This window comes from Notolepis coatsorum (genome assembly GCF_963971535.1).
Source record: "Notolepis coatsorum genome assembly, chromosome: 17".
Taxonomy (NCBI): domain Eukaryota; kingdom Metazoa; phylum Chordata; class Actinopteri; order Aulopiformes; family Paralepididae; genus Notolepis; species Notolepis coatsorum.
Window position 1 is genome coordinate 44,547,715 of NC_140181.1, and position 27,843 is coordinate 44,575,557.

General features: G+C 45.5%; 1 protein-coding gene across 2 annotated transcripts in view; it reads left to right on the plus strand.

The window, feature by feature from the left end:
- ptpn11b (protein tyrosine phosphatase non-receptor type 11b) overlaps positions 1-27,843 on the plus strand; it is a 206,636-nt gene that overhangs the window by 147,548 nt on the left and 31,245 nt on the right. For both annotated transcript variants that reach the window (XM_084332718.1, XM_084332719.1), the window contains exons 8-12: positions 3,848-3,927; positions 4,338-4,493; positions 6,436-6,567; positions 7,490-7,644; positions 25,460-25,527. In XM_084332718.1, the coding sequence (XP_084188844.1) occupies positions 3,848-3,927; positions 4,338-4,493; positions 6,436-6,567; positions 7,490-7,644; positions 25,460-25,527 (591 nt within the window). The remainder of the gene's footprint in view (positions 1-3,847; positions 3,928-4,337; positions 4,494-6,435; positions 6,568-7,489; positions 7,645-25,459; positions 25,528-27,843) is intronic.

The window sequence follows — 27,843 nt, forward strand, 5'->3', positions numbered from 1 at the left end:
CTCCCGTATCAAACCGGCCCTTTCTGTCGGGGTCCCCCCTTGGGTGCTTTGCACGACGGGGGGGACCGGGCCAATTATCTGCTGTTCCTTGCGGCCCAGCGTCAGTTGACGGCGGGGGCGCTGTGGGATTATATTCACATATGGCGACGGGAATGTCCCTTGAATCGGTGGATGAGGAGAACGTTAGAGGCGGGGCTGGTTTTGCAGTTTGCGCGGCCCCATCCTCCGTTCTCAGGTTTGGTGCCGACCCTGTTGTCAGGGTCGGGCGCGGTGACAGCCCTGGCCGCCGAGATTCGATCTCTGTTGGCGAAGCAGGCCGTCGTTGTGGTCCCGAGAGAGGACGCAATGTCAGGCGTCTACTCCCGTTATTTTCTGGTGCCCAAGAAAACTGGGGGGGTCAGACCTATACTGAATCTGTCCATGTTCAATCGGTTGATTGTAGTGAGACCATTCAGGATGTTGACCGTCCGACTCCTTCTGCTTGCTGTCAGGAGGGGGGACTGGTTCACCTCCATAGACCTGAAGGATGCGTATTTTCACATACCCATTTTCCCTCCTCACAGGAAGTTCCTACGGTTCCTGTTTCAGGGCGTGGCGTACGAGTACCACAGAATGCCGTTCGGTTATTCTCTGGCTCCCCGCACATTCACCAAGTGCGTGGCGGCTGCTCTGGGGCCTTTACGTCGTCGGGGGATACGAGTTTTGTTCTATCTCGACGACATTCTGCTCCTCAGCCGTTCAGAGGAGGTTGCCAGGTCTCATACTCGACTGGTGGTGGAATTCCTCACCAGCCTGGGTTTTGCTGTGAATTGGAAGAAGAGTACCCCTCTTCCCAGTCAACAGGTGGAGTACTTGGGCTTGACATTGAGGTCGAAGCCCATGCTTGCGACCCTCTCGGAGCAGCGTCGGGGGGATCTCCGTCACGCGCTCGGGGGTTTCCGTCTGGGAGGGACGGTTACGGCGCTGCAGGTGATGCGTCTGCTGGGCCTTATGTCGGCGGCCCACGCGGTGGTTCCTCTTGGCCTCCTCTTTATGAGGCGGATACAGAGGTGGTTTCTCTCTTTGAGAATAGATCCGGTGTGGGGCAAAGGGAGACGGTTGACGGTTCCTTTGTCGATATGGGGGGATCTCGCCCACTGGGGGAGGCTGGGTATCCTCTCCGCTGGGGTCCCCATGGGCAGCAGAGGCTCCCACGTCACGGTTTTCACCGACGCCTCTCTCACAGGTTGGGGAGGGGCGTTTCGGACCCACGCAGTGGGGGGCAGCTGGACGGGTCATGCCGACCCAGCTGTCCTGCATATCAATGTGTTGGAGTTGAAGGCGGTCCTCCTGGTCCTCAAACGGCTCGGCCACCTGGTGGTAGGCCAGCATGTTTTGATCAGGACAGACAATGTGACGGCGGCGGCGTATATCAACAGGCAGGGTGGGACTCGTTCCGCCCGCCTGCTCCGGGTGGCGCGCGAACTGTTGCTATGGGCATCCCGCAGGCTGCGCAGTCTGCGGGCGCTCCACGTTCCTGGTACGGAAAATGTGGCGGCGGATATAATGTCTCGGGGCGGTCCTCGTCACGACGAGTGGGAACTCCGCCCCGACATAGTCAGACAGATCTGGGATCGGTTCGGGGAGGCCTCGGTAGATCTGTTTGCGTGCCGACGTTCTCACAAGTGCCCCTTGTGGTTCTCGCTCAGTCGAGCGGATCATCCCCCCTTGGGGGTGGATGCCTTCTCGACCTTTCCATGGCCGCCCGGTCTTCTGTACGCCTTCCCTCCTGTACAGCTGTTGAGTCAGCTGTTGGAGCGGATACGGAGGGAGCGCAGGACGGTGATCCTGGTCGCGCCGGACCGGGGCACGTCAGTGTGGTTCCCGGTCTTAATCCAGCTTCTGGTCGCTCCTCCTTGGGTCATTCCGTGGTCAGCGACGGCCCTCTCGCAGCACAACGGAGTGCTTGTCCAGCCTCCGGTGTTGGGTCAACGCCTGGTGGTGTGGCTGGTGGGAGGGTGAGTCTGGAGAGGATGGATCCCGCTGTGGTTGATACCATCCGGTGTGCGCATGCTCCCTCCACTGTCGCGGTTTACGCGGGCAGGTGGCGTGCGTTCCAAGAATGGTGTAAGGGGGGGGGCTGGGACCCAGTCTCCTGCCCCCTGGATGCTGTTCTGGGTTATCTCCAGTCTCTCCTTGATAGTCTGTCGGCTTCGACAGTGAGGGTATATGCAGCAGCTATATCCTCCTATCATGAGGGATTTGAGGGGAATGTCTTGTTCAGCCACCCTCTTGTGAAGCGTTTCCTGCTTGGCGCTCGACGCGTTAAGCCGGTGCAACGCTCCTTGGCTCCGACTTGGGATCTTCAATTGGTCCTCGGTCGGTTGTCCTTGGCCCCGTTTGAGCCGCTCGAGCAGGCGCCGTTGGGACAGCTGTCTTTCAAGACCGCGTTCCTACTGGCTGTCACTTCCGCTAAACGCGTGGGTGAGCTCTGTGCTCTCTCGGTACGTCCAGAGTGCCTGTCTTTTCGGACCGATTGCGGTGCCACTCTGCGACCTAATCCTGCTTTCGTGCCTAAGAATATCCGGAGTTCCTTCCGCTCCCGGGATATTGTGGTTCAGGCTTTTCGTCCTCCTCCTCACACTAGTGAGTTAGATGCGGGCCTTCACCTGTCATGTCCAGTCCGTGCTTTGGGGTTTTACCTCAGCCGTACTCAGGACTTCAGGGTTACCGATCAGCTTTTTGTCTGTTACGGTGGGGCTCGTGCTGGTAAGGCACTGTCGAAGCAGCGCCTGTCCCATTGGTTGTGCGAGGGTATTGCCCTCTGCTACACGTTGGCTGGGCAGGATCCCCCTGGGGGCGTCAGGGCGCACTCCACTCGTGGGGTGGCTGCCTCTGCCGCTCTCCTGGGTGGGGCCTCGGTGGAGGACATCTGTGCTGCAGCTTCATGGTCCTCACCGGGCCCCTTTGTAAGGTTTTACCTCATGGACATGACCGGGGGTTCTGTCTCCCAGGCGGTTCTGGGGTCTGTGGCCTTTCCTGCTTCCCGTCCTTTGGTCGGGTAGCGGGAGTGTATGGGTATGGGCCGCAGTGTGTTGAGTCACACGTGGTTCCGCCTGTACGGTGTGTTCAAGGGGTTCTGGCTCCCTCTTGTTCGCATTCAGGTGGAGTTGACTGCGCCCCCCCTTCGTTAGGAAGGATGGGGTGACAGGGCTCCCCGCACCCCTTGATGTGGGCTTACGGGTCCTCAGGGGGTACATCTGTCGGGTCTCGCACCCGCTCTTCCCCATTATCTCGTAAGGCTCAGAGCGGGAGCGATGCCATACGAAATATAACGATAGGTTATGTAGATAACCTAGTTATATTAGTATAGGCTAAGCTCCCGCTCTGCGCGCCCTGAGTTCCCTCTTGAGGGATCTTTTCCTGGGACGGGTTTTTGGCGAGGAAGGGTGTGTCATGACCAGAGTCATGATTATATGGGTGGTACCACCATAAGGGGCGGGGCCCCATACAGGTGGGGTGCATGTGTTTTTGTTCGTGGGAGATACATTAGGTATCACAGGCGATATGGAGTATCTCGTAAGGCTCAGAGCGGGAGCTTAGCCTATACTAATATAACTAGGTTATCTACATAACCTATCGTTTTCTTTACAGGTGATGAAAACAGACATAGGATGACAACAATCGTTAAAAAGACCATTCATCATGATAGTCTGTCTTTGTTTGTGTGTGTTTGTGTGTGTGTGTGTGTGTGGTGTGTGTGTGTGTGTGTGTGTGTGTGTGTGTGTGTGTGTGTGTGTGTGTGTGTGTGTGCGTGCGTGCGTGCGTGCGTGCGTGTGTGTGTGTGTGTGTGTGTGTGTGTTTTCAGTCGACACCACACGTGTAGAGATCAGGGAGTCTGACCCAGACGTGCCTGGCTCCGACTACATCAACGCCAATTACATCAGAGTAAGTCCCCGGTCACGTACTTGTCAGCTACTGTACCTCGGAGAGGGAACTGTAGGCAGAGTGCACACGACGACAAACTCTTTCATGATAGCTGACTGTGCATAATGGGGAGAAGCAGGCTGTTTTGTTTTAAATAATCATTAGTTTAAGCACAAGAGAGACATTTGATCTGATGTAATTATGTTTGAGGCACTCCAAAATTACCCTGGTGCAATTTTGGAACTAAAGCCTGGTTATCTCCCAGCCTTGTTTCAAATGTTCATTTAAACATTGATCCTCCGAGTTCAAAGTGCTCCAGGCGTACAGTATTACAGTAGCTCAGTGCTGACATTTCAGATTGTCCTGTCAGATGATTTTCAGGAGATTTTATTCAAGGGTTTGTATTGAGTGTCAACATGTTTGACCCGCAGAGTGCGCATGAAGAGGGCCCCCATGTTGATGAGGGCAAAGTCTTCATCGCCACCCAGGGCTGCCTTCAGAACACCGTCAACGACTTCTGGAAGATGGTGTACCAGGAAAACACACACGTCATTGTCATGACAACCAAGGAGATGGAGAGAGGACGGGTAGGCTCTCGCTGTAGGGTGCCTCCGAGATAGGAGAGAGGACGGGCAGGCTCTCGCTGTAGGGTGCCTCCGAGATAGGAGAGAGGACGGGCAGGCTCTCGCTGTAGGGTGCCTCCGAGATAGGAGAGAGGACGGGCAGGCTCTCGCTGTAGGGTGCCTCCGAGATAGGATTTAATACTCAACTGTAAAGTAATTTTTCCAAAGAAAATGAATATGCGTCACTGTCTTCAACTGTGTAAACTTGAAAGAAAGAAAAATAACTATCTTGTAAGGTTTATTCATGAGGCAGCGGTGGCCTAAAGGTTAGAGAAGCAGACTGGAGGGCGGCCAGGTAGCGCATTGGACTAAGTGTCTGTCTACCACCGCAGAGACACTGGTATCAAATCCGGCTGTCAGCGGTGCCTCCGGCTTGGCCAGTCGTCATACTGACACAATTGGCAGTGTCAGCGGGAGGGAAGCCGGTGGGTGGTAATCTGATTGTTGTAAACAGCGACTCCTACAGGTCGGTCAGGGCGCCTGCACAGCGAGGGAGGGAAATGGTGAAGGTAGTGTGACCTCCCACGCGTTACACTCACCCAATGAGAGTCCTCGCTGCCAGGTGAAAAGAGGCTGTCTCCTATGTATCGGAGGAAGCATGTGATAGACTTCAGGGCTCCCTAGACCGACCAGTGGGGGGCACACAACGACCAGGAAGGGGAGGGGGGAATTGGCATAATGACAAAATTGGGATGGGAGGAAAATACAAGAAAAATAGGAGGAGAAAAAGTGGATAAAAGAAAAAGAATCAGACTGGTGACCCTAGGACAGGCGGGACACGTCTGGGTTGGGGAGTGAAGGAATAACTCGCCCCTCCCTCAATACCAACCGCTGAAGTGCCTAGTGGTCAACAGTGTCAGACTGTGGTTGTACTGGGCAGCTCCTAGTGGTCAACAGTGTCAGACTGTGGTTGTACTGGGCAGCTCCTAGTGGTCAACAGTGTCAGACTGTGGTTGTACTGAGAGCAGCTCCTAGTGGTCAACAGTGTCAGACTGTGGTTGTACTGGGCAGCTCCTAGTGGTCAACAGTGTCAGACTGTGGTTGTACTGGGCAGCTCCTAGTGGTCAACAGTGTCAGACTGTGGTTGTACTAGGCAGCTCCTAGTGGTCAACAGTGTCAGACTGTGGTTGTACTGGGCAGCTCCTAGTGGTCAACAGTGTCAGACTGTGGTTGTACTGGGCAGCTCCTAGTGGTCAACAGTGTCAGACTGTGGTTGTACTGGGCAGCTCCTAGTGGTCAACAGTGTCAGACTGTGGTTGTACTGGGCAGCTCCTAGTGGTCAACAGTGTCAGACTGTGGTTGTACTGGGCAGCTCCTAGTGGTCAACAGTGTCAGACTGTGGTTGTACTGAGCAGCTCCTAGTGGTCAACAGTGTCAGACTGTGGTTGTACTGGGCAGCTCCTAGTGGTCAACAGTGTCAGACTGTGGTTGTACTGGGCAGCTCCTAGTGGTCAACAGTGTCAGACTGTGGTTGTACTGGGCAGCTCCTAGTGGTCAACAGTGTCAGACTGTGGTTGTACTGAGCAGCTCCTAGTGGTCAACAGTGTCAGACTGTGGTTGTACTGAGAGCAGCTCCTAGTGGTCAACAGTGTCAGACTGTGGTTGTGTTGATCTGAGCGTAAACCGGAAGATCGTTCCTTATGATTCTTTAAGTAGGACTAGGAATGGTTAGGGATGGGGGGAGGGTGTGGCGGCGGCTGGTGGGGATAGTATGACAGTTAAGCTGATCGTAATGCTGCATGAGCTGGACCGGGTCGTTAAGATTGTCTAATACCCTCTCTCTCTCTCTCTCTCTCTCTCTCTCTCTCTCTCTCTCTCTCTCTCTCTCTCTCTCTCTCCTCACTCTCCTCACTCTCCTCTCTCTCTCTCTTTCCTTACCCCCCCTCACTCTCCCTGTCTGGATCAGAACAAGTGTGTCCGCTACTGGCCGGACCTCAATGCCACCAAGGAGTTTGGGAAGGTGGTTGTGAGGAACGTGGAGGAGAGGTCGGCGCAGGACTACATCCTGAGAGAGCTGGAGGTGACGCACGTGGACAGGGTAAGGGAGGGAGACAGGGAGGGAGGGAGACAGGGAGGGAGACAGGGAGGGAGGGAGGGAGGGAGGGAGGGAGGGAGGGAGGGAGGGAGGGAGGGAGGGAGTTGACACTGAGTCCTCAATCACAGCTGACCCAATGACCTGAGGGCAGATTATCCAACCCCCTCCCACACAACACAATCTTAACCTGAGGGCTGTGGGAGATCAGCCAGGACGACACCAGGACGTTGATCCTATACAGTAGGTCAACTGTCTTCTCGACTGCTTTCTCTAAAGAAGCTTGGTTTGTCTTAAGCCCTTTGGTCTCAGGGAGGGACAGACAGTCGTCTTTTTCGGTGTCTGGGACTTATATTTCCACCTTCCGGGACATTGTACGAAAAAACACGTTGGATTTGTAAAAAAATAAAACTAGATTTTTTGTATTAAAACCAATTCAAACCAATCTTGAAAATGCCCTGCGTCTTTTATCAGCTACGTCCAGCCCCAGTACCTGGCCCTGAGATTGAGAAACACTGCTTTAAAGAGTGCCCCCAAGTGAGGGCTCTAGCTGGGACACCTCTCCCATTAGCACTTTAATGTTTATCTCATGTTTATCTCAAGGAACCTAAGAAGAAAACACTTTTGGGGATTTTAGGGTATAGTGTGGATTAACACTGTATATAAAATGTAGTTAAATTACTGATGACATTCGAATAGTTCAGGTTTTTGTCAAGATATGCAAAAATACAGAGGGTCCTGTTGAGGTTTTTCCAGTCTAATTCCTTCATTGACTCTGAAATGGACTTATCTGAAACCCCGCCCTCTTTTCTTGATCCTCCAAACACAGCAAAATGTGTCAAAGGTCATGTAGGGGTCAATACTATTCTTGAGTGAGTGACTGCTACTGACCTTTCTCTATTGACCAGTACTGTGTTTCTACCTGCAGAGGGAGCATGTGAGGTACATCTGGCACTACCAGTACCTGAGCTGGCCAGACCACGGCGTGCCCAACGAGCCCGGGGGCGTACTCAGCTTCCTGGAGCAGGTCAACCGCACCCAGAGCACCTTTCCAGACACGGGGCCCATTGTGGTCCACTGCAGGTAACAACCAGGAAGGATTCAAGTTACTACTGGGAGACAAAACAACACATCACACGTAATAACAACAACAACTACAACAACACTAATAATAATAATAATAATAATAATAATAATAATAATAATAATAATAATAATAATAATAATAATAATAATAATAATAATAATAATAATAATAATAATAATAACTTTATTTGTATAGCACTTTTCATACAGAAATTGCTGTTCAAAGTGCTTCACAACAGTGAAAAGAGAGAGGTAGCAAGGTAAGGTAAATCACAGTGTTTCACATTAAGATCTAGCATCCCAATAGGCCTCTCTGTTTACAGTTTCATTCAGTAATACAAACAATAAAAATAGAATAGACAGTAAAAAAATAATTATAAATAAAAAAGGGCGGTTTGATTCAGTTTAAAAATAGGCTAAAAATAATCAAATAGAACGGACATACAACAGGATATTTATTTAAAAAATTTTATAGCATTTTTACAGCTTATATTGGTCACGCAGGACCGACAGAGGTGAGGGCGAACGGGAGGAGATGTGGGGAAGACATGCAGCAAATGTCAGAGCAGTGCATCGCTCTTAACTCATTCAGCGCCGGCCATTATCCTTATCCCGTTCTAGATAGGCAACGCTTTAAAGATAGGGGTGCGTCACCTTGTTTGTAGAGCTATATCTATATTCTATATTATAGCTATAGAGACAATACTATGGTCAGTATCTTCCGTCGAACATGCAAAAAAGAATAAATTGTATACGTTCACGTGTTATCCTGTGGTGAATATTGTATCATTTCAGAGTGATCCGAGCTAATTCCTGAAAAGCTGAGTTATAGGGCGCTATGTGAATTCTGCTAAAAGCATTGGCGTTTCATCCCTGGACACGCTACTATTTCCAAATCAAAATATAACTGTGTTATGTTTCATCATGAATGCATGAAAGGGGGGGGGTCGTTTCTGATGCTTTTATTGCCAGTAACAGCATTTGTTTTGAACACCACATACGCTGATCAGCCAGATCGATATTAAATCATTGCAGGATCAAGGTGGAATTGACGTCAGATAGTCCTTACCTTTGATCGGGGCTATTCCAAAAAGAATATTCCAATTGTTTGATCGCGATTTCCAGTATTGATGTCCATCGGGTCCCTGACATGAAATGGCACAAAATATGCATCAAGTGTGTTCAAGCGTTCCAAGTTGCTCGAAAGAACCGTTTCACTTGCCCGAATCCAAATTCTCCGCTCGGATCATATAAGATGTAACACACAGTGTGAAATAAGGTTTCAAAGGGTAGGCGATACTGCCACCTAGCAGGATTCGGCCGACATCGCACTCTCAGGGTCTCAGAAGAATGAGTTCCAATTAGTGCACTGCAACCTTGCCCAGGCCCGACGGGGCCCGGCCCGGCCCGGCGGGTTCGGGCTGGGTAGGGCTTTTTTTTTAATAAATAATTCGGGCTCGGCCGGGCCCGGGCACCGCCTTTTTTTTTTTTTTTTTTTTTCATATAACTAGGGTTATATGATAACCTTCGTTTTAAGATTCGCTTTCTCTTTTGCGCCAGAGAAACATTTGGATGTAATTACTGCAGCGCGCAGAGAGAACTCGGGACAAGTTCAACTCGATTGGTTGTGTTGGAATATAGCCAGTTGGCGAACGTTTTAATTTGTTCTTGGGATGTATGTAGCCGGTTTTGTTAACGGTGTTCAACGCGTTGCTGACGTCTGGTGAGTGATGTTATTATTTGCTGGGTCGCGACTGCTACTTGTTTTGTTGTGATTTTCATTACGTTGCTCTGCTCTAAATCTGATTTCTGTTTTCTGTTTGTTTGTTTGACTGAGTAGGCTATTGTGTGTCGTGTGTGTGTGTGTGTGCGTGTGTCAAAGAACATTCTATAGCCTTCAATACGTTTTACGAGGCTGATGTGTGACAGTGTGAGTCAGTCTATATATAAGCGAGCACTGGGAGAGACGGCATTGCGAAACAGGCTATGTAAATGCTTCTTAGTTTTGTTTATTTATTACGTTCATATAAAACCGTGTTTCGAATATTTAAAACAAATACAAAAATTTTTATATTTTAATAATAATAATAATAATAATAATAAATTTTTTCGGGTTTTCACGCGGGCTAGGGCTTAAAATATTATTTACAGTCGGGCTTATTTTCGGGCAGGGCCTGAAGTTCAAGGGCTCGGGCAGGGCTCGGGCTTTATTTCAAGGCCCTTGCAGACCACTAGTTCCAATGGTAACACCGAGGTCTGTGAGAGTGTATAGGACAGGGGTGCCCAACCTTTTTTGAACCAAGATCTACTCTTTAATTTGCCACCTAGCCGAGAGCTACCAGCCCAAATTTGACCTACTCTCGGCTAGTATTAGTAGTAATAGTATTAGTAATACCCATTCAATATGCACATGACAGAAAATATTATATGGCATAGAAAACATATGTTTACATTGCCAAAGCAAAAGTGGAACAATACAATTAAAACAAAAATTATATATGTACAATTAAAAGGGAATAGGAATGATGCTGTCACATTGCAACTGACAGCACACAGTCAATTAAATTCAAAGAAAACATGTTTACATTGCCAAAGCAAAAGTGGAATACAATCAAAAAACAATTCCACAAAAAGGTCTGTCAACAGTCACTGATAGTTCTCCTTTATCTTTTATTTTTAGTAGAATTAAATGTCAGTCTCTACTAGGGATGGGTATCGTTAGGATTTTATCGATACTACTACTCTTATCGATACTGCTTAACGGTTCAGTACTCGGTTCTTTTTGATTATTTTGCAAGAAAAAAATACAATTAATTAAGAACAGAATCGACATTGCTTTATTATTCTTTTATATAACTATATAAATATAAATACATATTATTTCTTCAGCAGCAACAGCAGCAGAAATGTTTTAAATGTGTCTGAATTATAGACTTTTTATAATTAACAACAAATGTAAGATAAAAGAAAATACATTTTTTTACTGTTTTACAGCAAAAGTTCAAACAAACAGTTGTGTTTTATTTTATAATGCTCATGATGCTGAAGTCGGAGTCATACAATACTATTTTGATTGACAGTTGATTCTGCCAATTACGTCACACCGCTTGCACCCACCTCTGCTGTTCTTACCACCAATCGGAAGCTCTTATTCGTTTTTTTACTTCCGGAATGTCGGCCATTACTCTACTCGAGAGACTCAACTACCGGAGCTCAGGCTAATAACGTTAGCTCCCCGCCGGCCACATTGACGAGTACCAGCGCTTATACATTACTGGCAAATGTCTTGTTGCACTTGTGGCAATGAGCGTTGTCAGCATCGACTTTAGTCAAATAGACCCAAACTTTTGAACGTTTCGTTCTGTCCGCCGTGATGAGAGCAGAGCTGTCTGTACCCTACAACTTGAGAAATGTTCTGAAGCACCCGTGTGTGTGTGTGTGTGTGTGTGTGTGTGTGTGTGTGTGTGTGTGTGTGTGTGTGTGTGTGTGTGTGTGTGTGTGTGTGTGTGTGTGTGTGTGTGTGTGTGTGTGTGTGTGTGTGTGTGTGTGTGTGTGTGTGTGTGTGAGTGTGTGTGTAAGAGCACAGCACAGCCCGCTCCTCGTGCAGGCAGAGAGAGACCGAGGGAGGAGAGATATAGAAAACGGCCAACAAGATTAGTTTGCGACGTTAGCCCATTGCTCGCATCAATTATATTGCATGTCATAGGTCTGCGCTGGTCTGTGTCTAATGAAATTACAATTGCTTGTCATTGAAGGTCCGCGCTGGTCTGTGTCTATAATGAAATGAGAGGAAAGCTCTGCGCTAAAGCAAGCCTCATCTCAGCCGCGACGTGACAACATATACTCGATGCTATATAAAAATTATCTTGCGGTCTACTTGAAATCAACCCGCGATCTACCAGTCGATTGCGGTATAGGATATTAAAATAAAAAAAATTTAATTAACGATCTAAAAACGTAATATTACGTTTTTGTCGCTCAGCGGTTGGCGAGCAAACACGTAATATTATGTGATTGGCCGTGATTGAGTTAAAGGGGCACTTCACCACATTACACATCCAAAAACTCAAGTGTTGTGTTAATTACAGCTCCATGAAATGATGTAGATGAAAAAATAGCAATACCTTACTGCTACCCTATCATTTCATAATTAACACAACACAAGGATGCAATGTCCCCAATGACATCACTGGTGGCCATATTCAAACTAATTTACTCTCAACAACTGTCAAACTTTATTTATTTGTGCAAATTTTTTTTAGAGTTTTTGCATGTGTGTGAGATTATGTGTAAAATAAATCAGCATTGTTTTTTGGTGAAGTGCTCCTTTAAGATATGGTATATCGATGTCGAGAGCAATTTCTAATGTACAACTAAATATTACTATTTTATAAGCACACACTCGAAAGATCATTGAGATTAACCACATTTTTCAATTATGTTGAGATACTGTACACAGAGTACAAATCTGTTGAGATACTGTCCACAGAGTACATTATGTTGAGATACTGTCCACAGAGTACATTATGTTGAGATACTGTCCACAGAGTACATTATGTTGAGATACTGTACACAGAGTACATTATGTTGAGATACTGTCCACAGAGTACATTATGTTGAGATACTGTCCACAGAGTACATTATGTTGAGATACTGTCCACAGAGTACATTATGTTGAGATACTGTCCACAGAGTACATTATGTTGAGATACTGTCCACAGAGTTATGTTGAGATACTGTCCACAGAGTACATTATGTTGAGATACTGTCCACAGAGTACATTATGTTGAGATACTGTCCACAGAGTACATTATGTTGAGATACTGTCCACAGAGTACATTATGTTGAGATACTGTCCACAGAGTACATTATGTTGAGATACTGTCCACAGAGTACATTATGTTGAGATACTGTCCACAGAGTACATTATGTTGAGATACTGTCCACAGAGTACATTATGTTGAGATACTGTCCACAGAGTTATGTTGAGATACTGTCCACAGAGTACATTATGTTGAGATACTGTCCACAGAGTACATTATGTTGAGATACTGTCCACAGAGTACAAAACAGAAACCTGAGGCACCTGAAGCTGAGCCAACGGGTTAGATAGGGTCCAAAGTTCCAGTCCAGCCTGGTTGTGAGGTAGATAAACACATTCCAATACTTGTTCCGTCTCTAAGCCAGATATTACCAATCAACCTTATCATAGAGGATACAATGATGAGCACCATAACTGCCACCAGTAATAAATCATGAAATGGCTAATAGCTGGGAGTCTTTCATAGAGTGTTTAAGTTGCACATAAGCAGTTTTTAAAGGATAGAAAGATAGTGATATCTCATTACATACATACATGAGCGTGGAGTGCTGGTGAGGGGATATTGTAATCACACTAGGGCTGTCCCCGACTAAGGATTTGGATGGTCGACTATGATTGGCCAAAATTTGCCGTTAGTCGACTATTGGTAAAAAAATATATATATAATATTTTTTTTTTTATGTTAATTTTATTTTATTTTTTATTTTTTTTATCATTCCATTTGGGCTGTGGGGGGTGCTTAATGTCTGAAGGAGTCGACTCATCCATTTCCGGTTTGGCAACTCGCCGATCATCCACCAGGCGGCAGTATTGAAGCGTTGCAGAGTTGTGCATGCTCCCACTGCATCAGACGAGGCTCCGTGAGGGAATTATGAATAACATGGCGAAAAAATTAACACTATGGTCACCAAAAACGCCTTACCACGTCATTCCCCGCCATGCTCATTCTGCCAAAGACGCCGTACCACGTCTTTGATATCAATATTTCAAAAATCTGTGATCGCAATCATATTTCTCCCCCGGAGACTTGAGATCTACTGTTGATCCCCTCTCAACTCGGTTCAAGAGCGCCATCTGGTGGCCGATCGGCGGATCGCCCAAACCGGAAACAGGCAACGGAAGCTGGTGCTCATTCCAATTCGGTCCAATCACTCGCTAATAGTCCCAGGACTCGAGCTAGACACAATGGATAGCAATCCGTTACCAATAACTCGATAAACAACATGATTTGGACGTATATACTATTATACAACCTGGAGATGGATCGCATATTTCTACATCCCATAATAGGAATATTTCTGCTCCACGCTCATCGCCCAACGCTACGAGGAAGCTACGGTAAGTTTCAGCGTTATTTTTTAACGTGTTCGATACAAACTGCTCTAATGATCATATCACCCACACTAGATGAATCATCTAACGTTGGCCACGGAATTATAAACGACCCCCCCCCATCCGGTCAACATCAGATGATAAGTAGTAACTTCTAGAAGCACGTCCATTTTTTATCTCGCGCAGATTGCTATCAAACTGTATTTGATCATCAATATAATGCATTTAGGGCTATAAATCACGTTCTGGAGAAAGCTGCAGAAAACGATAAAAACATACTTATACTTTAGACCGTATTTTAGTATGAATATGTGAATGAAAAAGTATAACGTTGCTACACCCTGAACAATAGATACTTGACGTTGAATGGGCCATAGTAATGTCAATTTAGCAATACAATTTAAAAAGTTATAGCCCTGCAAAGAAGGGGAACTTCTCCATAGACAAATAGAGCTGGCGTGGGATGGTTTATTGTGAATATAAGCCTGGCGACCAAAGTGTTAAATATGATCTCAATAACGTTGTACGCCGTGGATTGGCAGAATTCGCATGAACTTGAAACACGTCGTAAGCCGTTTCCGACGTGGGATGTGTTAAACTCACCACTGCACCACTGCCTGCAGCTAACCATCCAAATGTCAGCTCACGCCAAGAAAAGAAAAGTTGATACCGAATGGCGCGTTTTCAACAAGATATGGACTGCTAAATATTTATTTACAGAAGTCAAAGGTAAAGTGGTGTGCTTAGTTTGTGGTACACAGGTCGCCGTATTCAAAGATTACAATTTGAATCGGCACTACATGACCAAACATGAAGAGAAATACAATAACTGGTTGGATGAAGAGCGTGCAAGGGAGTCTTTGATTGATTGATTGATTGATTGATTGATTGATTGATTGAAAAGTTTATTAACAGATTGCAGAATGGGTACAATTGTTAAGGGGATTCAGACCAGAGAAAGACTTTCGTCTTGTTTACATCAAGGTCCCCCATTTTCAATTCATCATAAGATGCTTTACGAGCTAAACTGCAAAACCAACAAGGACTTTTTACAAAACTTTGCGCACCCAGAGAAGCAGCTGTCAAGACAAGTTAATCATATCCCACAAAATCGCAAGAAGTAGTAAGTGTTTTTCTGACGGAGAGTTTATTTTTTTTTATCCACTTTTTCTCCTATTTTCTGTATTTTCCTCCCATCCCAATTTAGTCGTTATGCCAATTCCCCCCTCCTCTTCCTGGTCGTTGTGTGCCCCCCACTGGTCAGTCTAGGGAGCCCTGAAGTCTATCACATGCTTCCTCCGATACATAGGAGACAGCCAGCAGCCTCTTTTCACCTGGCAGCGAGGACTCTCATTGGTGAAGTGTAACACGTGGGAGGTCACACTACCTTCACCATTTCCCTCCCTCGCTGTGCAGGCGCCCTGACCAACCTGTAGGAGTCGCTGTTTACAACGACCAGATTACCACCCACCGGCTTCCCTCCCGCTGACTCTGCCAATTAAGCCAGTATGACGACTAGGGGTGGGACGATACATCGATCCAGATCGATATATCGATCTATTATCAATAATCAAATAGGATCGATGCAACGTAAATTCGTAGATTCATATTGCGATACTCTTATTTTGAAAATCCCCTCGTGAGCATATCCGCCCGGCCGGAACAACAACATTAGCTCAGTGCAGCTCCGTGTGTAGACGTTAGATAGTATTGCTTCAGTGTCCGCCTATTTTGCCCGAAATAAGTGCCTGTTGTTTTTTCCCCCACAAGGGGTTAAATGCATCTAACATGCTTTCCATCCTCGCCATTCCTTTATGCCCACGTCGCGTTAAATACCTAAATTAACGTTGCGTTAACGTGAGCTAACTAAGCTAAGCAGCTAACCATGAGAGGAGAGGAGAGAGGAGAGGGGACTTGGGAAAGAGCAGGGGTGGGGGCACTGGGCAGTCTACCTTTCTGTGGGGGACTGGGTTGAGGGGCATTCTGTGTGTGTGTGTGTGTGTGTGTGTGTGTGTGTTACTGAGGATGGACAGATAATGTTGATATTTAAACATGAATACATAATATATGTATTCATGATCATCATGCAACATAAAACAATTGTAGGAAGTTTGGGAGAGGAAGGGGTTTTAGCTTGCGTGTTGTGAGTTCCAAAACATTTTACTTAAAGTTTAAAGCTCAATATATAAAAAGTGAACAGGAGGTCTATTTGTATTAAAAACAATATATTGTTTTTCATTTAAATGTCTGGAAGAGCTCAAAAATAAAAACATCAATTGATATTTCCGTAGTCTTTTTTTAGTTGATCTAAATGTGACTGATTGTGTTAAATGGGCACATAATATCGCCTCATATCGATCGCAGGCACCTGAATCGAATCGTATCGTATCGTGGCAGACTTTGTGATATCGGCAAATATCGTATCGTTGTCCAAAGAATCGATATCGTATCGTATCGTGATGAAACTGGTGATTCCCACCCCTAATGACGAGCGGCCAAGCCGGAGGCACCAGTGTCTCTGCAGTGGTAGACAGACGCTTAGTCCGCTGTGCTACCCGGCCACCCTGACGGAGAGTTTATTAAAGAGTGTTTGTTGGACTCTGCAGCACTAATATGCCCGGAGAACGTGCCACTCTCCCGACGCACTGTAACAAGGAGGGTTGAGGACATCACACACAAAATCTGGAGCTTCAGCTGAAGAACAGAGCGGTCAACTTTGACTATTTTTCCCTGGCTGTGGATGAGAGCTGCGATGTATGTGACACTGCCCAGCTGCTCATCTTCTTACGTGGGATAACTGCAGACTTTAAAATCACGGAGGAGCTGGCAGCCATGCAGTCAATGAAAGGGACAACAACCGGGAGTTATTTGTTCACGGAGGTAAATGCATGTTTGGACAAGTTGGGAATTAAATGGGACGAGCTGGCTGGTGTGACAACGGATGGTTGTCCAAACCTGACGGGGAAAAATTTTGAACTTTTGAAGAGAATGCAGGATAAAGTGACAGAAAGCCAGATTTCAATGCACTTGTTCAAATCCAAGCCAGACTGGATTTCTCTCACTGAACAAGTAAAAAGTTACACATACTGTACACTGGCCTCATATCCCTCCTATAGTTACACATACACACAGTCCTCATATCCCTCCTATAGTTACACATACACACAGTCCTCATATCCCTCCTAGTTACACATACACACAGTCCTCATATCCCTCCTTACACATAAACACAGTCCTCATATCCCTCCTTACACATAAACACAGTCCTCCTCATATCCCTCCTTACACATAAACACAGTCCTCATATCCCTTCTAGTTACTCATACCAATCAGAGACAGCGCTACAGGACGCACTTGATGATGTCGACTGGGGTATGTTTCAGACAAGCTCCAGTGGCGTCAGCTAGTTTGCGGATGTGGTTGTTAGCTTTATAGCAACACTAGCTAATAGTATTGTCCCCACAAAGTCGGTCCGAGTCTTCCCGAACCAGAAACCGTGGGTTGACAGTACTATCCGAGCAGCTCCAAAAACTCGCACCACTGATTATAACCTGGGCAGAGCGACAGGAAACATGGAGGAGTATAAGGGAACAGTCTATACTCTGCGCAAGGCTGTTAAACTTGCTAAGAGGACGTATGCTGATAAGATGGAGGCACAAATGGCCCAGAACGACACAAGATGCTTATGGCGAGGACTGCGGACGATAACTGACTACAAAGTCAACGCCCCCTCAATGGAGAATGCCGACGCCTCTCTCGCGGACCTGCTCAACTCCTTTTACGCGCTGTTTGGTGCAGACAGTGGCGACGCTAGCTCACCGGCTAACGACGTCACTGACGCGCCGGCTGTCGTGGAGGGGGGGGGCATCCGCGAGGGGGCGGGGGCACTCTCTCATTGACGGAACACAGTGTGAGAAGAGCATTTATGCGGGTGAACACCAGGAAGGCAGCTGGCCCAGATGGGATAACAGGACGTATACTTAAGTCCTGTGCTAACCAGCTAGCCCCTGTGTTCACCACCATATTTAATCTATCCCTGGCGGAGTCCGTGGTCCCTGCCTGTTTCAAGGTGTCTACTATAATACTGGTACCAAAGAAATCCTCCCCAACAGGTCTTAATGACTACAGACCGGTGGCACTCACCTCTGTGGTCATGAAGTGTTTTGAGAGGCTGGTTAAGGATTACATTTGTGCCTCCCTCCCCAGTGATATGGACCCTATGCAATTTGCATACAGGCCAAACAGGTCCACTGACAATGCGGTCTCCCAAGTACTGCACAGCACCCTCTCTCACCTAGACTGCCAGAAGGGGGGCTATGTGAGACTGTTGTTCATTGACTATAGCTCAGCGTTCAACACCATAGTGCCCACCAGACTGGTGGACAAGCTGATCGAGCTGGGTCTGAGCCCCGCTCTGAGCGCCTGGATACTGGACTTTCTGAGTGAAAGGCCCCAGGCGGTCAGGGTGGGGGGTCAGACCTCCAACACCATCACCCTGAGTATCGGGTCCCCCCAGGGCTGTGTTCTGAGCCCCCAGCTGTATTCACTATACACACATGATTGTGTGGCCAAGTTCAGCTCCAACTCCATAGTGAAGTTTGCGGACGATCTATCCCCAGGCCATCAGGCTGCTAAACGAACAATAAACACTATGCAACAACCATCAAATACACACAGCACACACACCCACACGCACACACTCACTTAAACCACACAAACACACTTTATATTTATTGATAAAGGATTTGCACTACAACTCGTACACCCACTGTAAATTGTACCTAAATTGCACCTCATCCCATTTCTGCCTTGCACTATATAGTATTGTATTAGTACACTGCACAGTATTGTATATTATATGCAGGGCCGCCTGGGAGAAATGCGAGGCCCTGTGCGAGATTTAATACATTTTTCATACAGTCAACATATTCGTAAATAATAGCGCTGCCCGAGGCTGGGCATGATACAGTCAACATATAGCAAGAGAGAGAGCGAGAGAGAGCTCCCGTTCTACAGTCAATATACAGTGTACAGAGAGAGAGACACATTGGAAAGAAATTGAAATGCTATTTGGCCCTAAACAGAGAGTACACAGTGGCAGAATACCTGAGCACTGTGACTGAAGATCCTTGACTAGGTACAGACTCAGCGAGCACAGCCTAGCCATCGAGAAAGGCCGCCATAGGCAGACTGTGTGTGTTAGAAAGAGAGAGAGAGAGAGAGAGCATGTGTGTTAGAGAGAGAGCATGTATGAGAGAGATAAGCAAAGATGACCCCCTAAAGGATATTCAACTTTTAATGAAAGAACAAAACAGAAGAAAAGATAACTTCACAAAGGCAACATGAATATACATAGATCCAAAAGGACAAAGATCAACACTTAAATCCAAAGAGAAGAGGGTCTATACCAGAGAAAACAAAGCAGCAAGGAGCCAATGGCCGACAGCTAAAGGCTAGCCAGGTAGGCTACTGACACCAGGCCACACACAGCTTTGGCCAACGGCCCAACGCTACCCAAGCTACACAAACGACCAAGACAATGAATTCACACACAGCACATGTCGTATCTCCAAATGTTGTGAAGTAACATATTATGTTTTGCCTGGAAAAAAACATCGTTATTAACAAAACATTCGGGAGGGGAAGGAAGGAAGAGTGGGGTAATGTCATGATTTTCATTAATCTTACCTGCACCAAGGAACGCAGGGCGAAAGGCCGCAACACAGGTCTCCACGTTGACGAAAGGCCTCTCGCTGGCGGGACAAAAATAACCCCCTGCTATTCTCACGGCTAATGTCAATGGTCGTAGCACAAGCTAACAGCTAACTCAAGGCTAACTGATAGCATCAAACGAACGTTCCCAGCCGAGCGCAGCCGGCAGCTAACGTCGTAGCTAAACAGCTAACTGGCTAACAGTTAGCTCAACCAGGCTATCGCTAACCATTAGCTAACGCAGAAGCAAGCTATGCGGCTACATACAGGTGCTGACACCAGGCCACACACCGTTAGCTACTAGTAGTACTACAACAGCTAGTCGGCCAGTTTAGCTCCAGAGAGAGAGAGAGAGAGAGAGAGAGAGAGAGAGATGTCCACGGCGGGAATAGAATAGAGTTAATAGAATAGGTTAAAAACTCACCAAACGTCCAAGAAGATGGAGACAACCGCATGGAGTTGACGAAGTTCATCTGCCAAACGACCATCCTCTTCATCTTGGCTGTATGTGCTGTCTCTAGGTTAGCTAACGCTAGTTAGCCTTTAGCTAAGCTAGCTACTATCCGACATCATCATGGCTATACCATGACAAGGCTCCGGCCATTTGTCCCGCTAGCGAGAGGCCTTTCGTCAATGTTCCTTGGTGACCGACCGACTGATAATGACCGACCTCTTTCTTCATCTTGGCTGGCATAACTAAGCATAATAGTCAAAAGCTGCACGCGCGAAATAGTCAAACGCAGCTGACTCACGCCGGCGTACTACACATGATGTAAGTAAAACCACTCCCTTCGTTGAAACCAATAGTATGTCTGCTGCAGAACCCCAGAGGCTGAGCTCCAATAGTGAGTATGTCTGCAGACCCAGGAACAAGTCAGACACATTCTACAAACGTGTCTAATGTGAAATATATAAGCATATAAGCAAAACTAGATTTGAGGTCTGTCATGAAAAAGGGCCTCGCGGGAAGGGGGGCCTTTTTTTTTTTTTTTTTTGCGAGGCCCCCCTTCCCGCGAGGCCCTGTGCGACCGCACTGCTCGCACACCCCCTGAGGCGGCCCTGATTATATGGTAACTCAGTTACGTCTATTCTGCATCGAACATTGTACATATGTCTATACTGAACACTGTGACCTCATTTTTTTTTTTACTTCTAATTTACATGCTATACTATGTTATTTTATTTCATACTTATCTTGTCTTGCACAGTCTCTGGAGCGTAACAGTAAGAAGCATTTTGTATAAAAGTATTCTGTACTTCTGTATGACAACTATTAAAGAAACTTGAAACTTGAAACTTGACACAGTGGTGGTGGGGCTGATCTCGGACAACGACGAGAAGGCCTACCGGGAGGAGGTTGAGGTACTGGAATGCTGGTGCTAGGACAACAGCCTGCTCCTGAACATTGGTAAAACCAAGGAGCTGATCGTGGATTTTAGGAGAACACAGCAGGGGACACAAACCCCACTGAGGATAAACGGGGCTATCATGGACAGGGTGAGCAGCTTCAAGTACCTGGGGGTCCACATCTCAGAGGACCTAACATGGACAACACACATAGACTCAGTCGTAAAGGAGGCGAAGCAGCGCCTCTACCACTTGAGACAGTTAAGGAAGTTCAGAGTATCTGGGAAGATACTCCAGTCCTTCTACTCCGGAGCTGTAGAGAGCATCTTGACTGGAAACATCACTGCCTGGTATGGAAACAGCACGGCACAGGACAAGAAGGCCCTACAGAGAGTGGTGCGCTCAGCCGAGCGTACCACTGGCATTGCACTACCACCCCTGCAGGCCTTATATAACAAGAGGTGCAAATCCAGAGCCTGCAGAATAAGGAAAGACCCTCATCACCCCAACAACAGCCTGTTCTAGCTGCTGCGGTCAGGCAAACGCCTGCGAACACCAGCAACTAGGACAGAGAGACTTCGGCTCAGCTTCTTCCCCCAGGCCATCAGAGTCTTGAACACTGAACTCTCCACACACAAGCACACATGAGCACACACACAACACACACACTGTACACGCTCACACACTAAGCAGTCACTTTAGCATGAACACATAGGATAGTGTGGCCTTGTGGAGTTCTTTGTTTGGTCGGTGTCTAGTAATGCAGCCTGCTCAGCGCCTCGTACACGTCTCACTCTGCACTCCAGGTTCAGCAGAAGGTTCACTGATGCACATTTACACACCTGTAACACTTAAAGTGGCTTCACTCCACAAAACCAAAACAGATATATTTTATTCACCATCTCACACATATCCTAAAATGGTTACACAAGAGTTCATTTAGTTTTTCAATGTTAAATTGTAAAGTGCCTCTTTGTCAACCAGCCACACATACATGCTGCACACGCCCACACTCAACGGTCACCTTACACAATGAAAGGGTCACTTTAAAAAATAAGAACGGGAGTGGTTCTTGTATAGTAAACAGATGGATATAGCAAGCTAGCATAAGGACACATAGTAGATTGTATAGCATAGCATTGTATAGTAGTGTACATAAGACCCAGTGCCTCATCCGTAGCTAACTGTGTATTGCACTATCGCAGGACCTTAGCATGTCTACCATGCTCTTGTAAACTTTATGTACATATACCTGTTAGTATTATTACTTGTATTATTGCATTGCATTATTGCACATTGTATTATTGCACAAATGTCCTATTCTCATTCCTGTCTTATTACTTGTGTTGCACATCGCTGCGGGCATGACCCCCCGCATTTGCATTCATGATGAAACATAATACCTATTATATACATTTGATTTGGAAATAGTAGTGTGTCCAGGCAAGAAACGCCAACGCTTATAGTAGAATACACGTAGCGCTCTATAACTCAACTTTTCAGGAATTATCCCGGATCACTCCTAAACTATACTTATATTCAAACGTATTCAAACGTATGCATGAAAAAAATATCTCTTTTTTGCATTTTCGACGGAAGAAAGTAACTGTCATATGACTATAGTATTGTCTCCATAGCTAGAATATAGAATATAGATATAGCTCTGGTGACGCACCCCTATTTTTAAAGCGTGGCATAGCTAGAACGGGGCAAGGCTAATCCCTGGCGCTGAATGAGTTAAGGAAGTAGAGGCTCATTTCTTCTTTTTTTTTACGTTGACAAAGATCTTCACCATTTTAATTAAACCTTTCGAGATTGTTACAGTTTTCAGAGGCCAAATTTGACCTGACAGATATTTGTAGTCAGTGCAACAGCACCACACAGCTCCAGTGCTTCAGACAACTGCGTGATTGAACCACTTCCTGCTCCTCCTCACACACACACGCACACACACACACACACACCATACACACACACACACACACACACACACACCATACACACACACACACACACCATACACACACACACACACACACACACACACACACACACACACACACACACCCCATACACACACACACACACACACACACACACACACACACACACACAGAGAGAGGCCGTTGGTGGTTGTTGAGATTATAACAGATAACAGTGAAACCTTTAAATGCTTCAGCACACCTTGCGTCTCAGTGCCTCAACACACAAATAAAGACAGACAACTACACACACACACACACACACACACACACACACACACACACACACACACACGTCTATCTGATTGCTGTCTCTCTCTCTCTCTCTCTCTCTCTCTCTCTCTCTCTCTCTCTCTCTCTCTCTCTCTCTCTCTCTCAGCGAGCAGAACATGTACCAGTAGTCACATTCACCTAACCCACTAACCTAACACCTAACACGTTTCCCCTGTCACCTCTCCTCTCCTTATCACAGACATATTCCCACCTGCACTGTGAACACAGGAGCTGTTATAGGATAGTGTGGCCTTGTGGAGTTCTTTGTTTGGTCGGTGTCTAGTAATGCAGCCTGCTCAGCGCCTCGTACACGTCTCACTCTGCACTCCAGGTTCAGCAGAAGGTTCACTGATGCACATTTACACACCTGTAACACTTAAAGTGGCTTCACTCCACAAAACCAAAACAGATATATTGTATTCATCATCTCACACATATCCTAAAATGGTTACACAAGAGTTCATTTAGTTTTTCAATGTTAAATTGTAAAGTGCCTCTTTGTCAACCAGCCACACATACATGCTGCACACGCCCACACTCAACGGTCACCTTACACAATGAATTTTTTTTTTATATATAAGACAAGCTGGTTACCTACCCAAGTGCCCCACACACACACGCACGCACGCACACACACACACACACACACACACACACACACACACACACACACACACACACACACACACACACACACACACACACACACACACACACACACACACACACACACACACACACACACACACACACACACACACACACACACACACACACACACATTGCCTTCTTGCTTTCTTGGCGGTTAGTGTAAAAATATGAGCCACAAACAAAAGGAAGTAACCTAGATTTGAACAAAACGGCAGAGCTCAGGTGCTATGTCTAATACTAATAATACTCTCTCTCTCTCTCTCTCTCTCTCTCTCTCTCTCTCTCTCTCTCTCTCTCTCTCTCTCTCTCTCTCTCTCTCTCTCTCTTTCTCTCTCTCTCTTCCCTATTTCTCTCTCTCTCAAATCAAAATCAAATCAAACAACTTTCTATTTATTTTATTGTATACTTCTTTTTACACTTGATGTTGAAGAAACCCCAATTCTGGAATTGAAATGAGGGTGAATTTACCCCCAACCCTGTTTTATACTATCTGATGGGAGGTCATCATTACAACCTCAATATGTTCCAAGGGTCTGGCTCCAAAAGATCTAGAAAGAAACATGGACACCACACAAGTTTTCAATTCTGGTTCAGACCTGTTCGCAATACTAGAATATGAACCTTGTTTTGGTGTGAGAGCTACACATTTTATGGCTCCACAAAGCCAGTGGTCCATTCATTGTCTATGGAGCAACCCCATGTTATACATCCAGCTGACATCACATATTCAAGGATTCTCTCTCTGATTTCTAGCTTTAGGGGAGAGTGGTGCGACGTGCGTGTTCACAAATATTGACTGTGCTGTCCTGGGGCACAGGAAGAACATTATGTGAATTATTCAAATGGGTGACATTCCCCTTTTTAAAAGTGTATTTTAAAGATCACAAACGTCCACAAAAAGAGCAGCACAATATTTCTTATTGTCTAAAGCGGATACTATATTATTTGTAACTAATGTAATGGTTGAGATAGTCTCTAAGAATCTCTAAAACATATTGATGTGGACTTAAAACAGAGTAACTAGAAATAAATGCCTTGAGTTGGTTATTTAGTGGAGATTCCTGGATTTTAGCTAGACATGGTAACTTGGAAATTGGTCTGTAATTATTTAGATACTTTCTATTACCGCCTTTATATAATAGCATATGTTATAAATATGTGTACCAATTTGAGATAGAAAGAATTAATATGTGTGTTAATTGCTCTGTAATAAACGGAGCAACCAGTTAAAAAAAATATAAAATAATCCACTTTATCCTCCTCTCCAGTTGTGCTCCTGGAATCAATAGCTTGCAAAGCTTCAAATACATCACCAGTAGAAAAGGGCTGAAGGACATGACTCAATGTGCAAACATGGCGTCAGATAACTGAATCTATAAAATCATATGCTGGGAAATCATATCCAAGTTCTACTAGGAATGCTCACTTGAAGGGCTGTTCCATTGCATTTTTGCTAGTAGGAAGTCAGAATTTTCCAGACTTTCTATATTGTGTCTATAAGGAAGAGTTTATAATCCTGATTCCATTCATTGTGTCTATAAGGAAGAGTTTATAATCTTGATTCCATTCATTGTGTCTATAAGGAAGAGTTTATAATCCTGATTCCATTCATTGTATCTTTAAGGACGAATTTATAATCCTGATTCCATTCATTGTATCTTTAAGGAAGAACGTATACTCCTTCTCTCCACAGTGCAGGCATCGGCAGGACAGGCACCATTATCGTCATCGACATCCTCATCGACATCATCAACAGACAAGGTGAGAAAGACACTTCACACTTCCTGTATGCATTTTCATGGATGAGAATGACGATGTTAAAGGAGGCATCTGCACCGTGCTCCTGATCCAACAAGTGCGGAAGCGATTTGCGACTGATCTCAAAATTATATTAGATTCAAATGTATTGTCATTATACAGCACAAGTACAATACAACATCCAACCAGAGTGCAAATGTAACAGTAAAGTGCAATAGTAACATACAATGCACAAGTGAAACTGGGTATAAAATATTTAAATACTACTGAGTAATTGTGCGTTTTATTTGGGCCAGGGTGGCCGCAAGCGCTTCCATCACCACCGCGGTCCTCTCCTGGCTGTTAGTGACCCTCTCCTGGCTGTTAGTGACCCTCTCCTGGCTGATAGTGACCCTCTCCTGGCTGTTCAGCACCGGCTGGACCGTGTTGCCACGGGCACAGGCATGCATAGCACCGCTGGTGGACGGGGGCAGCGGTGTACTTGTGCTGTACGATGATAATATTTTTATCTAATCAAATTTGCTGTCCACCAGTGCTGCCACGTGTATTCTCTGACATATTACTGAAGTGATGTGTTTAGTTCTTGAGATAAATTGTAAACTGTATCTAATAATAGTGACAACATCAAGTAAATCAAATCCATGTTTAAAGGCTTTATTCATCCTACATCCATGCAATTAATCGCTGTCAGACTAGGACAGCATTCTGTTGTCCGGGCAAGATGAGCAGTGGAATGTTGGACGGGGGCAGGGGGGCAGTGCTGGTGGACGGGGGGCTGAGTGCCTGTGCCCGTGGCAACATGGTCCAGGCGATGCTGAACAGCCAGGAGAGGGTCGCTAACAGCCAGGAGAGGTTCACTAACAGCCAGGAGAGGACCGCGGTGGTGATGGAAGCGCTTATTTGAATGTTTCGTCACTGGCTCTTACAATGTATACAATAAGCAATGTAAAAATACAAATAAAACCAACAATAAATAATATCATGGAGAACAAGATGGTATATGGAATATTAATAGTCTAGTCCACTATAGCTACATCCACACGATTGGGTTCAGTTCTTATTTATTTATTTATTTTCGGACATGGTTCATTGAGTCATAACTATATATGTAAAATGTGATTGTTAATGATACAAATATTGTTGTATTTATTATCATTATAATTATTTAATTCCGCAGATGTCTGTAGGATCGAAGTGACACAATCCCTAAGGACTTCTCCCACAGACAGCTGTTATAAACTCGGTGCACACCAATACATGGAGACATAGTTGTATTTATTATCATTATAATTATTTAATTCCACGGATGTCTGTAGAATCGAAGTGACAGAATCCCCAAGGACTTCTCCCAAAGACAGCTTTTGAAAACGCAGGCGCACACCGGTCTGTCCAACTTACGACTGCCTTTTCGAGGTTCGTAAATCCTACAACGAATTTACAATACGAAGCCGTTCGAGAATGCCGAATACGTTTATAAATCGAGTTACGAAGGAATTCCTTGGTAACTTTCATGTATGTCCGTTCGAGAATGAGGACCAGTGCAGTTCACTAGACGCCTGCTCTTGTGACATCATCATGTGTGATCTAAAATCACTAAAGCTACAGCGTATGGGTTTGAGTCCCTGTGATCTAAAATCACTAAAGCTACAGCACTACACTATTGCACTGTTTTGCTACTCTTTTATCGTTTTAAAATTGTCTATATTACGTGTGATGATCGATATATACATATATATATACAGGCATGGCCGCCTAGTTATAGTTGAAAGTGGGGGTGCAAGATTTTTATTATTATAATTTTTTTTATAAATATTTATTTATTTAATTTGTTATTTTTTTGGGACAGGCAAGGGGTGGTTTGGAGGGTGTCCGGCACGACCCCCTCCACGGCAGATTTTTTTTTTTAAATGTAATGAACCTGTACGTGCAATTTCCTGCAATTATATATAGAGCCTTCAATCTTGACCAATAAAGCTGCTCTTTTCACTATAAAACTCAGTTTATATTGCAGTATGATAGCCAATTACTATAATAATAATATATTAATATATATATATACTGTATATATACTGTATATTGATTTTTCGTTCATTTATTTTTATTAAATCAATCTCCTTTCAAATAGGCCAAGTTTTTAATAAGAAAGAAAAAAAATATATATTTCCATTACCTGTAACTCTTGTGTCTCTTTCTCTCCTTCTCTGCCTCCTACCTGAGTCTGCAGTGCACAGTCATGACATCGATCTCCAGAAAAGAAAAAAAAAAGTAAAAAAAAATTGAGGCCCCTCGTCACTAGAGGCCCACGGGCCGCTGCCGTCG